Source organism: Fukomys damarensis, unplaced genomic scaffold (genome assembly GCF_012274545.1).
Source record: "Fukomys damarensis isolate Sample0158 unplaced genomic scaffold, DMR_v1.0_HiC HiC_scaffold_33, whole genome shotgun sequence".
In the NCBI taxonomy this organism is placed as follows: Eukaryota; Metazoa; Chordata; class Mammalia; order Rodentia; family Bathyergidae; genus Fukomys; species Fukomys damarensis.
Genome location: NW_022900945.1, coordinates 42,772,250 through 42,784,871, shown reverse-complemented (window position 1 = coordinate 42,784,871; position 12,622 = coordinate 42,772,250). Strand labels below are relative to the sequence as shown.

The window sequence follows — 12,622 nt, the reverse complement described above, 5'->3', positions numbered from 1 at the left end:
AAGAAGTGGCGTTGTTCTGCTTTTGTTCTGTCATCGGATACCAACAGACCAGCTGCCCCAGCAGTAGGCACTAGTGCCCTCTTTGTTCTGCCTTCGTTTAGATAAAACCGCCTTGCTGCTGTCCTTAGCATCCTTACCAGCCTCGATCTCTGAAACGTAGCCTTTCGGCGACACTTCATTTTCCTTCATCAGTGGTCGTGCGCTCGCTGGCTGCCTTTCTGTCCTGCCCTCCGGAAACCCCAGGTAACATGTTATATCTCCGGAGCAGCCCACTTTTCTCTGTGACTGGGATTTTGAATTTGGGAAAATTAACTGTGCTCTTCGAGTTTTCTACCAACGAAGACTGTGGGTACCAGAAAGCCTAGATAAAAGCAATAATGTTTATTGTTTATGAGCTGCATGTGTCACAATAGGAGAATGCTGTAAGTGATCTTCCTTTTATAGACAAGGACATAGGAAAAATGCCTTTGAGCCTCCTATTTTAGCAGCTGTCATTCCTGGTCATGCTAAGCCTGTTTATGCTCCAGACATGCAGAGGACAAAGAGGCAGAGGAGATGATATTTCTGGCTTTGGTCAGAGTAGTTATCACAGCTCTTTGCTTAATAAGATCTTTAAATTATCTCAGTAAAAAGGAAGCTAAATGCGTAACTACTGTGGAGCATCTTATTGATTGGAAGAGAGGCTGTGGCTGGGCTGCCCAGGGCTGAGCGGGAGTCGGGCCATGCTGGTCCCTGGGGTGGCTGCCAGGGTGTAAAGTACTTAAGAGAGCTTCTCTGAGCTCTGAGGAGAAGGCACCACCCCAGTGTGGCTTCGTGGCTTAAGGATCTGTTTCAGAGCTCGCAGGCCCCCTCTGAGACAGTGTGGTTAATAGAAAACAGAGAAAGCAAGAGGAGTGGATTTTGATCCCAGCTGAGCAAAGAAGGGAAATCCATGTGGCATTTCTGAGTCTCAGTTCCTGCATCTGTACAAAGGGATAAGAATACAAAGTCCACCCAGCTCATGGGGTTTGAGTGGGGGAAATGTGTCAAATGCTTTGTAAATTGTAAATCTCCACAGGAGAAGAAAGTGATTTTTTTTATTAGTTTTATGACCATAAATGAGATCCTACTGCTCTTCTGCTTAAAATTCTACCACGGCCCCTCACTGTACTTGGGATAAATCTGTACTCCCCACCCTGACCCACAAGGCACTGTGTGCTTTAGCCCTTGCCAGCCTCCTCCACTTCCTTTGATACATCTCTCCTTTCCATCACTGTATTCCATCCCTCTGGCACCTTGACAATTGCTAGAATAGGCCAGTCTCTTTCATAACACCCCAGGGCCTCTGTACGTCCTGCTCCTTCTCCCTGGCACAGTCATGCCAGGTGCTTTACACAGGCGGACATTTTACCTTCAAATCTCAACTTAAATGCTAGAGCCTTGGAGGGGGCTTTCCCGACCACACTCCCACCATCTGACGTAGATCTGCCTCTGCCCACATAGGAACAACCACAAGCCATGGGTTTGTAATGCATTCACTTTCTTGTATGTGGTCTTCCCCTTGTGTAGGTTGGCTCCGTGATCATAAGGATCTTGTCTGTTTCATACACTCCTGGGTTTATGTCACTGGACCCAGCACATAGTGGCATGTTAAACAATTACTGGATGGATGGATGGATGGATGGATGGGAATCCTGACTTGTTTCCAAATGGTCTCTATCTCTTCTTTATTCTCTCTCTCTCTCTCTCTCTCTCTCTCTCTCTCTCTCTCTCTCTCTCTTTCTCTCTCTCTCTCTCTTCTCAGATATGGAGACATGGTGCCTAAAACAATTGCAGGGAAGATCTTTTCTCTCTCTCTCTCTCTCTCTCTCTCTCTCTCTCTCTCTCTCTCTCTTTCTCTCTCTCTCTCTCTTCTCAGATATGGAGACATGGTGCCTAAAACAATTGCAGGGAAGATCTTTGGCTCCATCTGCTCCCTGAGTGGCGTCCTGGTCATTGCCCTGCCAGTCCCTGTGATTGTTTCCAACTTCAGCAGAATTTACCACCAGAATCAGAGAGCTGATAAACGCAGAGCACAAAAGGTAAGCCACAAGAACAAGGATAGGTAGGGAAGAAGTGTAAGAGTCACATGGTACAGGTAGGTTGCCAGGCCTGCACAGGAGGCCCCTGATTTGGGAAGGTCAGGCAGCTTCACATCCTTTCCTACCCACCAGTGTCCTGAACTCCAACCCCTGTCAGCTGCAAAACACAACAAGCCCTCCATTATCCATTAGCTGATTATTCTCCCTCATGGTTATTCTTTGGCAATTCCTTATACCTGGTTCCATCTCCACTGCCTCAGCCAAGGCTATTGAGCTGTGTTATGGCCCCTCCTTCATCCAGCCAAGAACTTACTGGGAAACAATCTTGTCTTAATATCCTGCAATGGACTATAAAAACCTAGTGACAAAAATAAGTGTGCCAGAAAGAAAAATGAGGGAACATTCCGAGGCCAATGAGTTCAGGGACAAACCACACATCAGGCTTTAGTAATCTTCACAGTATCATAGGGTAAAGACACAAAACTCAACTGCTGCCCAGGTGAATTTATTAGAGTACCTACTACATACAGGTCCTGCGGCTGGATTATTTCCTCCCACTTGTAGTAACAACCCCTAGGTTAGATCAAAAGAATCTATAATTTCATAATAGATCTGCGTAAACAACTATAACAAAGCCACAAGTTTTTGAAAGCTAGCTCCAAAGTCAGTAACAATTATTGCAGAATCTAGAGAATGTATAATATATATACAATATAATTATACACATATAAATATATACATATATAATATAAATATGCACACAGGTAGTAAACCTGACTGGTTCCCACCTGCAGCATATCACCAATTGTGTGCCCTGATGGTCACCTCCTTCTTAGTCTCCTCCCTTTCTCTGTCTGAACCGTATTTTTACATATCTTGACCTGGTCTGTAATGTTGCTAACCTTAAGATTTCTATTCTGGTGTCCTCTCCATCCTGCCAGCCCATGTCTCCTATCTTCCCACCCAAGGTCAGAGTTCTTCCGCCATATCTGCTGGCAACCACCCCAGAAATGGGAGTCTTATCTCATTCCCTAATTCTGCTGGCAATTTTGGGCAATAGTCTAAATTCATTATGCAATTCGAAACAAAGGGGCAAGGAGAAACTCATCCAAATCTAGGAGCCTGAGGCCCTGAAGGACTAGGATACCTATAGTACACATACTACCCCCTAACTTCAATCCAGAGCTAGTCCTGGAAGAGCTTTTTGATAGAGCAAGTGGGCTTCACAAGCCTCTCCCCTCAGCTGTGCTCCAGGTAGCTCCTGAAGCCACCGTCCCCTCCCTGCTCACATCCCTATCTACTTCTTACTGTGTCTTGTCTGCAAAGAATATAGCAGTGGACATTTCTCCCTGGGACTGTATAAAGCTCATTGTGTGTGATTAAAATCCAGCCGTATTTCTTGCTTCCTCCCTCTAGCTGCTCAAGATGAGTCTCCCTCCTGCCCCTCATCCTCTTCTCTCTTTCTTTGAAATCAGAGTAAATATTTACAGTGTTTTCACCTAGCCTGGACACTGTTTCTCTTCAAGGTTGCTCAGCTCTGTCTCTTTCACCTTGGGCTTCCTGTGAGAGGAAAAAAACAATACTGCCTTCTTCCAGCACTGAATCTGTCATGGTGAGCCAAGGCAGACAGGCCCAGGGGACTTCAAGGGAGTGGGGAGGTCAGGCAGGGAGAGGGCCCGTGGGGCTGGTGATAGTTCTCAGCGCAGCCCACACACCTGGGGGCTACAGTGGCCCCCAAGATGAGTTCCAGCCTACTTGGGGGTGGTGTAGAGATCCAAAAACAAGTTTACATAGTCATCTCTATCTGCATCTTCTGAGACTATCTTCTGAGCTGAGAACTAACTAGGAGTTGAGCGGGGGAGGTTCACAGGGCACAAAAAGAGGGAACCTCATGCATGACCATACCGTTTGTTTTTAATGGAATATTTTACTGAGGTAAGTACAGATTCATATGTAGTTGTAAGAAATCGTACAAAGAAGTCCTTTGTATCGTTTGCTGGGTTTTGCCCAGTGGTAGCATTTTATAGAACTCTAGCACAATATCACAACCAGCCTATGAATACTGATACAATTCACCAGCCTTACTCAGCATACCCCACTTTTATTTGCACTTGTGTGTTTTACAGTGTTATCACCTATTGGATTCCTACAGAAAACTAGTTTGATGCTTGTGGCCCTGAAAAGCTCCAACTCCACAAGGATGCCTGTGTTGCCCTTTTAGAACCATATCCCTACCATGCCCCCCATCTTGTCTTTAAACCCTGTCAACCATTTATCTGTTCTCTTTTTACATTTTTATTTCAAAAATACTTTATAAATGGACTCATAAAATAGGTAACCTTTGGGGATTGGCTTTTTTCATTCTATGTGACTGTTGGCAAGTCATCCAAATTGTATCAATAATCCATTCCATTTCACTGCTAAGTAGTACTTCATGGTATGGATGTACCAGTTTAACTGTTCATCTATTGAAGAACACCTGGGATGATTCGTTTTTAGTTTTACAAATAAAGCTGTTAGAAATATTCATGTACTGGTTTTTATGTGAACGTAAGTTTTAATTTCTCTTGGATAAATACCTAAAAGTGTAATTGCCTGTGTTCTCTTTTAGCTTTTCCATTTCTCCTTTTTTTCCTTCTGCCTCTTTCAGTAAAAGAGAAGTAAATATTTATGGCCAAAGGGTACCTGGCAACCAGCTAGCTAGCTAGAAAGTGCCCAATTGTGAAAAGCTTCTCAGACTGGATCTCGACTGGATCATGATCTTGATCATAAACAGTGCCCAGAACAGTACCAGGTAGCAGTAGTCTCCTTCTAGATCTCTCCTCAACCCTGGAATCTCCACCCTTGTTGAAAATGCAACCTCCTGGACTTTGCTTTTGAAGTTTAGAAACTGGCAAGATAGCAGTTAAAATTCACAAAGAGGGGCCGGGGATTTAGCTCAGTGATTCCACCACCTGCCTCTCAAGTGCAAGGTTCCAAGTTTGATCCCTGATACAAAAATTTTTTTAAAAAATCAAGAAGAGGAGGAAGATACTAAAGAAGCAGCATTTGGCTTGAAGGTTGGAAGACCTGTGCTGAAGTCTTGCTAGTCCACTGCCTTTCCCTACATAAGTCACTTCCCCTCGCACATTTTGTGTGTGCATGTGTGCATTTGAAGTGGCTTAGGAGACCCCTAAGCTCTTTTTCACATTGTTCTTATGGTCAGGGAAGAGAGTGAAGCTGACCAATCTACACAGGATTGAGCCCATAACAACGGCTTTATCAGCATAGACTTCCAACCACCTCTAATCATCTTCCTTCCTTGGCCATCATAACCTTTGCTTGAGCATTTGCCTTGTGAAGAGCACTGTCCAGGTGCTAGAGATAGAACTATAAATCAAGCAAAGGCCCTAGCCCTAAGGAGCTCAACACCAAGGCAAAGAGTCCTGCAAAACTACATATGCCAGGTATAGCTCTATAAATACATCACAAACCTCTTTATCCTGTGTGGGAAATGATTAAATGATATATTGCATTCGTTATGACAATCTGTTGCTTTAATAGAGCTCAGGGTAAGAGAAGATTAAAAGAAGTGCCACAAAGGAGAATAGGAGAATCTTTCATCTCTAGAAAGTAATGAAGACAGACCCTAGATATGAGAAAGGTCTGGCTTTAAGTGGTGCAATCAGATTATATAAGGCTATAATGAACTTGACACAATTGGATTTCCATATGCAGCTCTCAACACCTTGTACTCACTCAGAGTAATAACAGCTACATGCAAAAACAACAAGGAACTTACTTGAATATAACATTTAGCCAATGGGAAGGGCTGAAACAGGATTTCTGGGGAGGAGAACTGTCTAGACCTTGAGTAAATGTTCTTTGCTCGGAGGGAAGAGGCGTAATAGAGCTGGCATGCCAGCCTTTCTAACTCCCAGGTTCCCTTTTTACTCCCTCTTCTCAAAGAGCAGCCATTCTCAGATTCATTAGGATCTTCCAGACTCAAGCCTTGGCCTCTTCCTCACAAGCAGAAGCCAGGAAAGGGAACTGAACTGTCCTTACAAGGAGGGAGTCCCTCAGTGGAGGACTTCCTAGGAAACAGGATGTAGAATATCCTTTGGGTTTCTGTTGACAAACTGAACCCGAGTCCATGGTTTCCTTATAGCAGATAACCCAGCCCACCAGGACACTTGGGGAATAGATATACTTAAGAGAGTGAAAGAAATGGAAATTGCCATAATTTTCTGGGACTCTTACCTCTAGACTTTCTTACAGCCAGGAAGAAGTTCTCTTCCACTCTAGAATGGGTCTGTGGTCCTTGTGGGCTCTCTGCTTCCTGTAGCATTACTTCAGCTGAGTCTATATCTATGGAGCCCAAACTTTGAGGCACATTTTTCAAACCATCAGGGACCCCTCTACTTAATCCCAAAACTCCTTCCTTTTAGTCCTGTCTTTCGCTGTGCCATGGTCATGGGAGACTGATTAGATTATTAGGAAGAAGAAGAGCCAGCATGGGGAGTGTATCCGGCCTCTCCCATTTCTTCTACAAGCAAGAGAGGTGAGCTTGCAGCCCTTGAGACGCAGTGCAGCCCTCCCACAGGGGACTTCCTCTGCCTAAGGCTTCCTGGGTTGGAGCTGGGGAGAGTTTCAGTTGTGCTACTTAATGCCAGGATGGCAGGTAGAACATGTTCCCCCTTCTCAGAAGCCCACCCGCCCATATACCAGATTACCTGTTCTGTAGAATGTACTCATTCCCACCAACATGCACAGCATTGTAGACAAGCTATGCATGAACACAGCCACCCATGAACCACTCACAAAGTCAGATATGTAAATACATTTAATGATTTTTAAAATATTGAAGATCTGTTTACTAAGCACTGTGGCTATACCAAGAAACAAGCAGAACCTCCTGCCCTCAAGGAACTTAAATTCTAACAGGGAGAGACACTGCAGCAGTATAAATATGGAAAATATATACTATCTTAGTAATAAGTGTTGAGACAAATAGAGAAAATTAAGAAGTATCGAGTGGTACAGAGGCACTCCTTGCTTTTTTCATGATGAAATAGTACTTGGGGACCTGCTGTATGAAGGGAATTGCACTAGACCCTAGGTAAAAATCAAGATAGCCATCACCTTTCCTTCAAGTATCTTGTAATCTGGTTCAGAGATAATACACACTCAATTGAACAGCACATGTCATTGTGCGTTACTGAGTAAAGGTCATGAAACCTTTGGGAAGAAATTTAATTTGAGTAAGTGATATTTCTCCTGCCAGGTACACACAGGCTGAGGACACGCACGGAAACTCCTTGGACTCTGGCTGTGAGAAGCTGCACAGAGGTGACAACACCATCTCAGACCCTTAAACAGATATGCAGGAGGCAGGGAGGCAGCAACCTCCTCCCCTTCATCAGACACCACTGGGGCGCCCACTTTGCCAGCCTTGTTGACTTTGTGTATCTTGGTCTCCCTCACTCTTTAACCATCTCTGCCCATCACAGAAGGCCCGCCTGGCCAGGATCCGTGTGGCCAAAACAGGAAGCTCGAATGCCTACCTGCACAGCAAGCGAAATGGGCTCCTCAATGAAGCACTGGAGCTGACGGTAGGTACCATGAGGCACTGGCTGGGGACAGGAAAGGAAAGAGGGGCTTGTTTTCTCTTTCCAAGGACACCAGCACTCTGCCCCCGAAGCCAAGTTTGAAACCTAAGGACATGTTTCCAAACTTCTCCCATGTATACACCTCTCCCATGGGATTATCGCCATCACCCCTAAACCAGCTATAAACAGGGGTCTGCTTAAGAGGAGCATGTTCAGTGCTGATCCTAAAATTTGGCTCATCCAGACTTTTCTGGTGCCCTTCTATCTTCTGTGGAAAAATAAAGAGACTGGAAAAAGGAGGAGCCACCAGCTTCATTGTCAGTCGTTCTTCCTTTTCACTAGGGCACCCCAGAAGAGGAGCAGATGGGCAAGACCACCTCACTTATTGAGAGCCAGCACCACCACTTGCTGCACTGCCTGGAAAAGACCACTGTGAGTCCCCATATGTTACCGCCTCCTTTGTCACCCCTGACCTCTGACCTCCCCCTAAGGCTCTACTCATGTCCTCACCCTAGGTATCCCCTTCAGATCCAAAAGGGAATGATGAGGTCTGGCCACCCCCAGGCATAAGACCCTCAAGAGTGGGGTGAGATCGCTGGGGTAGAAGCCTGCTCTGTCCTGCAGTGGCACGGATGAGGCCATTCCCACCAACTTTCTCATACACCACACCAGTCCCTATAGCCTGTTTGATTACTGCAGCTCAAGGGCACTGCCTGTCTACTTGTTAGTTCTGATGGGCCTCACCCTTCAAAGCCCAGGCTGCATTTGCACAGGAAAGTAGAGAAGAATGTTGATCTCTGTTCTACCCGTGGACTAGGTGAATCTGTCTAACCTGTGTGTCCCTCTGCACCTTACGTTTCCCTTGGAATGGAAGGCAGTGAATAATGGGAACAGTGTATATTTCTCTTGGGATTCATCAGTCCCTTCCCTCTCCATCACCCTGCAGTTCTTAGGGATCCCGGATTCTGAAGCCTGGTTGTTGCAGAGTCATGGTTTAGGGAGCCACCGCTGGAATGTGAATGGTGCTTGTGCATCACTAACAGCCAGAGAGGAAGGGCAGTGGGGCCAATGCTGGACCCATGGCAAAAAGTGCCAGACAGTAAGGAGGGAGAAGTCAGGGTGGGTAAGCCAAAGCAAAACATCCCTCTCCTTTCTAGAAGCTCCCTACCCAAAAGCCTATAGTAAGGGCTCAGCACTTTAAGGAAGGAAATTTCTAATTCTAAACTAACTCTGACTATTCCGTATCCTAGTCTCCCAGATGTCGGGGAAATAGATGCTAGATGACTCTTAATTTGAGCTAAATGAGGATACTATGGATGGTAATGGAACCCACTGAGGATTTCCAAACTGGAAAGATGCTCTGCAAACCCTGTTTTCTGGGATTTATCATTAAGAACTGTATATACATATCTAGCATTTTTCTCAAGGATACTGAATTTGCCAAAGGGATAAGCCCAGACCCAACTGCCCTTTCTAAACTGCATGTGCTGGGTGGAATGTGTACACTGAAAGGTCATGGGTGGAAATATTTGTGTGTATAGGGCTGGAATGTTGATGTTGAATAAATGGGGTTTGGGAATTGAGGGGTGGAATGCTGGCATTGCAGGGGGTGGAATGCTGAGTTTGAGCGAAAGAATGTTGGATTGTGCAGGTAGGATGTTGGGATGAAAGCTCTGGAATGTTGGATTTTGGGGGAAGAATGTTGGATTCCAGGGGTGGAATGTTGGGGTGGACAAGGACAACTATTGGAATGGGAGGAGTGAATGTCGGATTGGAGAAGGGTCCTATTGAATCAAAGGGGGGAGACGTTTATACAAGGGAGGCAGAACACTGGGAAGAAGGGATGGAATGTTGAACTCAAAGTGTGGAATGCTGGGATTGAGACTGAATGTCAAAACTGGCTTGGGAATGCTGGAATGTACAATCAATGGTGTTTTTATCTTCTGTTGGCATGTTGTCCTGTAGGGGTTGTCCTATCTTGTGGATGATCCCCTGTTATCTGTACGAACCTCCACCATCAAGGTATAACTTTTTAAAAATTCAATTGATGTTTTTCTCTCTGATTCTTCTGTGTGGATTCTCCTGTTTTTCCTTGGTCTGGCTTTCTGCATGTGCTGCTGATTCTTCTGGGGCTTATCCTATCCCTTCTGTCACACCCTGTAGGGTCCAGGCTTCCAGTAGTCTATGCTGAACTACCTAACTGCATATCCAGTTCACTCTTCGACCGCTCCAAGGGGGTGGAGGGGGCGGTGGGACAGGCACTAATAGTAGTTTCCTGTGAGCGTCCATGCACTACATTTATGTGTGCCACCTCCTCATCTCCCTGGGGACTCCTGGTTAGTGGCTTGTCAGGGCTGAACTCTGGGCTCTTGTTATTTGTCCTCAGACTTCTCCTCACTCCGGCAGCCTTGGCCAGACCATGAATGCCATTGTTTTTAGCAACCTCGAGCAAACAGCCATTTTTTGTTGTTGTTGTTGTTGTTGTTGTTGTTTTTTTAGTTATCCTGAGTTTAGCCACATGCTATTCTCATGCCCTGTAGTCAGGAGACTCTTAGCATACCCTTCCCATGCTTACACTTGACCTAGGGAATCTTGTGCCTCAGGTACATTTAAGATCCATGTCCCATAATCAGATGAAAAGAGAAAAGAAAAACAATAATAAAAAGAAATCATATCCCTCACAGTATGACTCCATTTGCCTTCGAGCACAGTGCTCCCCCATTTCTGTGAATGGTCCAGCACCTTTAAAAACTTATGTGACACCCTTATGATTCATATGATCCAGGAAAGACAATCTAGCACACTCATCCTCAGGGTCTCCTTATCAGGCAGATCTTGGATGAAGCCTACAACAAAAACTCTTTGCCTCCACTCCAACGATGCCACTGAATCCCTCCATGTCCTCTATGTTCCTTCAACTCAAAGCTGCAGGTAGAGTATATGTCACATCCTGCCTTAGTAACTGTGGTCTCTACATTTCACTCTGATGGCCAGGGCTGCCAGTATGATTCTACCTTTCCACCTTTGATGTCTCCTCCCAAATGCTTTTCTGTGACCCAGGCAGCTGGTAGACCTCCCTTCCAGTCCCTTCTAGGACATACAGAATCCAGAATATGGGCTTATAACCCTCCTCTCTCCTTTTCCTACATCTTCTCCTTCTGCCTCCCACAGAACCATGAGTTTATTGACGAACAGATGTTTGAACAGAACTGCATGGAGAGCTCAATGCAGAACTACCCATCCACACGAAGTCCCTCGCTGTCCAGCCACCCGGGCCTCACTACCACCTGCTGCTCCCGTCGCAGTAAGAAGACCACACACCTGCCCAATTCTAACCTGCCAGCCACTCGTCTGCGCAGCATGCAAGAGCTCAGCACGATCCACATCCAGGGCAGTGAGCAGCCCTCCCTCACTACCAGGTGTGTAGCCTCTATCCTGTCACCCCTAAAGGCTTGAGTCATTCTGTTCACAGAATTAAACAATCCCCGCCAGCACTAGGAGAATCTTAGGATCTTTTAGTCACCCTCCCCGTTATCTAATGCATGAGTCCTCTCCATCTGCGTCCCCCACCTTCCTTCTCATCCTGTGACGTTAACACAAAGGCCTTCACAGGCTGTTGGGAGGCCGGTATAGCAGTTTTAGGCCAAAAGTGGGGTTAAGGTATTAGGGGAAAAATAACCTCAAAATAATCCAAAATGATCCACCTCAGAGCAAAGAATGAACTGACCATTTTCTTAAGGAAGTAATTTTCACAATCATGTTATGAATGAATTATCCCAAGCTGATTTTGAATCACAGATTGACTTTTCCTCCCCTTTCTGCTTATATTTAAGCCACTTTCCACTACTTCTGAATGAGTTGCAGAGAATTTAGAAAAAACAAATGTCAGATTTCACAAATAATAAGTAAACCACTGTGGATAAAGGGTGGGGGTTATACTCTGAATTCCAAAGCCCAGTGTAAATTGACTTTGTACTTGTTAGTAATGTAGGAATAATACTTAGAATATTGGAAGCTAATTACCAAAGGAAAAGAGAGTGGGCCACCAAAATGTCCCACATCCTATGAACAAGAAATGCAGGCAGTTGAGGAAGCTTTGGGATGCTCCCAAGCAGGAACAATCATCAGTTCATTCTTTTCTATCCCAGTCGCTCCAGCCTTAATTTGAAAGCAGACGATGGACTGAGACCAAACTGCAAAACATCCCAGATCACCACAGCTATCATCAGCATTCCCACACCCCCAGCACTAACCCCAGAGGGGGAAAGTCGGCCACCCCCTGCCAGCCCAGGCCCTAACACGAACATTCCTTCCATAGCCAGCAATGTTGTCAAGGTCTCTGCCTTGTAAAACCACTGGACAGAGGGCCAGAGGGGAAGTGGGGAGTGAAAGGGGGCTGGCATGTTGGTGGGTGGCCACTGGGACCACTCCTTCCCCGTTCCCCACAATTTATGCCTGGCCATGGCACCCCTAGCACTGAGACTTGTGCCTGGAAGGGAAAAGAGGCAGCAAGGGGCACCTGAGGTTCCTGCTGCTGGTGTGGACACTGCCCTGTGACCCTGCTTTTCACTGGGGCCAGATAGAAGGGAGGGAGGGTGGGTAGGGGGTATGGGCTGCCTGCCAGGACAGGGCTGGAGGGGGACCTCAGATCAAATAATTGTCTCTGAAGACCCCAGTGAGGAAAATACAAGACCAAGAACAGCACAGAGGCCGAGTCGTCACATGCAAAACAGGAAGAAAATATAACACTGTGTATTTAAGCACCTTTTTCGAGGCTTTTAATGGATAATATTTATTCATGGGAAAAGGTGGAAAACAAAAACACCAATGGATTTTTGTGAAATGTTTTTCTCCATGGACCCAGCACCTTTGAACCAAAACAATGCATTTTGTGAGGGTTCTGTCTCTCTCTCTCTCTCTCTCTCTCTCTCTCTCTCTCTCTCTCTCTCTCTCTCTCTCTCTCACGTTTTTTTT

The 12,622-nt window shown here is 45.7% G+C and overlaps 1 protein-coding gene across 2 annotated transcripts in view; it reads left to right on the top strand.

Annotated features, from left to right (window-relative positions):
* Kcnd3 (potassium voltage-gated channel subfamily D member 3) overlaps window positions 1-12,235 on the top strand; it is a 207,728-nt gene extending 195,493 nt beyond the window's left edge. The window contains exons 3-8 of one of the 2 annotated variants that reach the window (XM_033758104.1): window positions 1,898-2,060; window positions 7,550-7,651; window positions 7,991-8,080; window positions 9,614-9,670; window positions 10,820-11,067; window positions 11,797-12,235. In XM_033758104.1, coding sequence (XP_033613995.1) covers window positions 1,898-2,060; window positions 7,550-7,651; window positions 7,991-8,080; window positions 9,614-9,670; window positions 10,820-11,067; window positions 11,797-11,998 — 862 coding nt within the window. In that variant the 3' untranslated portion in view covers window positions 11,999-12,235. The remainder of the gene's footprint in view (window positions 1-1,897; window positions 2,061-7,549; window positions 7,652-7,990; window positions 8,081-9,613; window positions 9,671-10,819; window positions 11,068-11,796) is intronic. The other variant, XM_033758105.1, reaches the window with a different exon arrangement.
* Window positions 12,236-12,622: the final 387 nt, after the last annotated feature.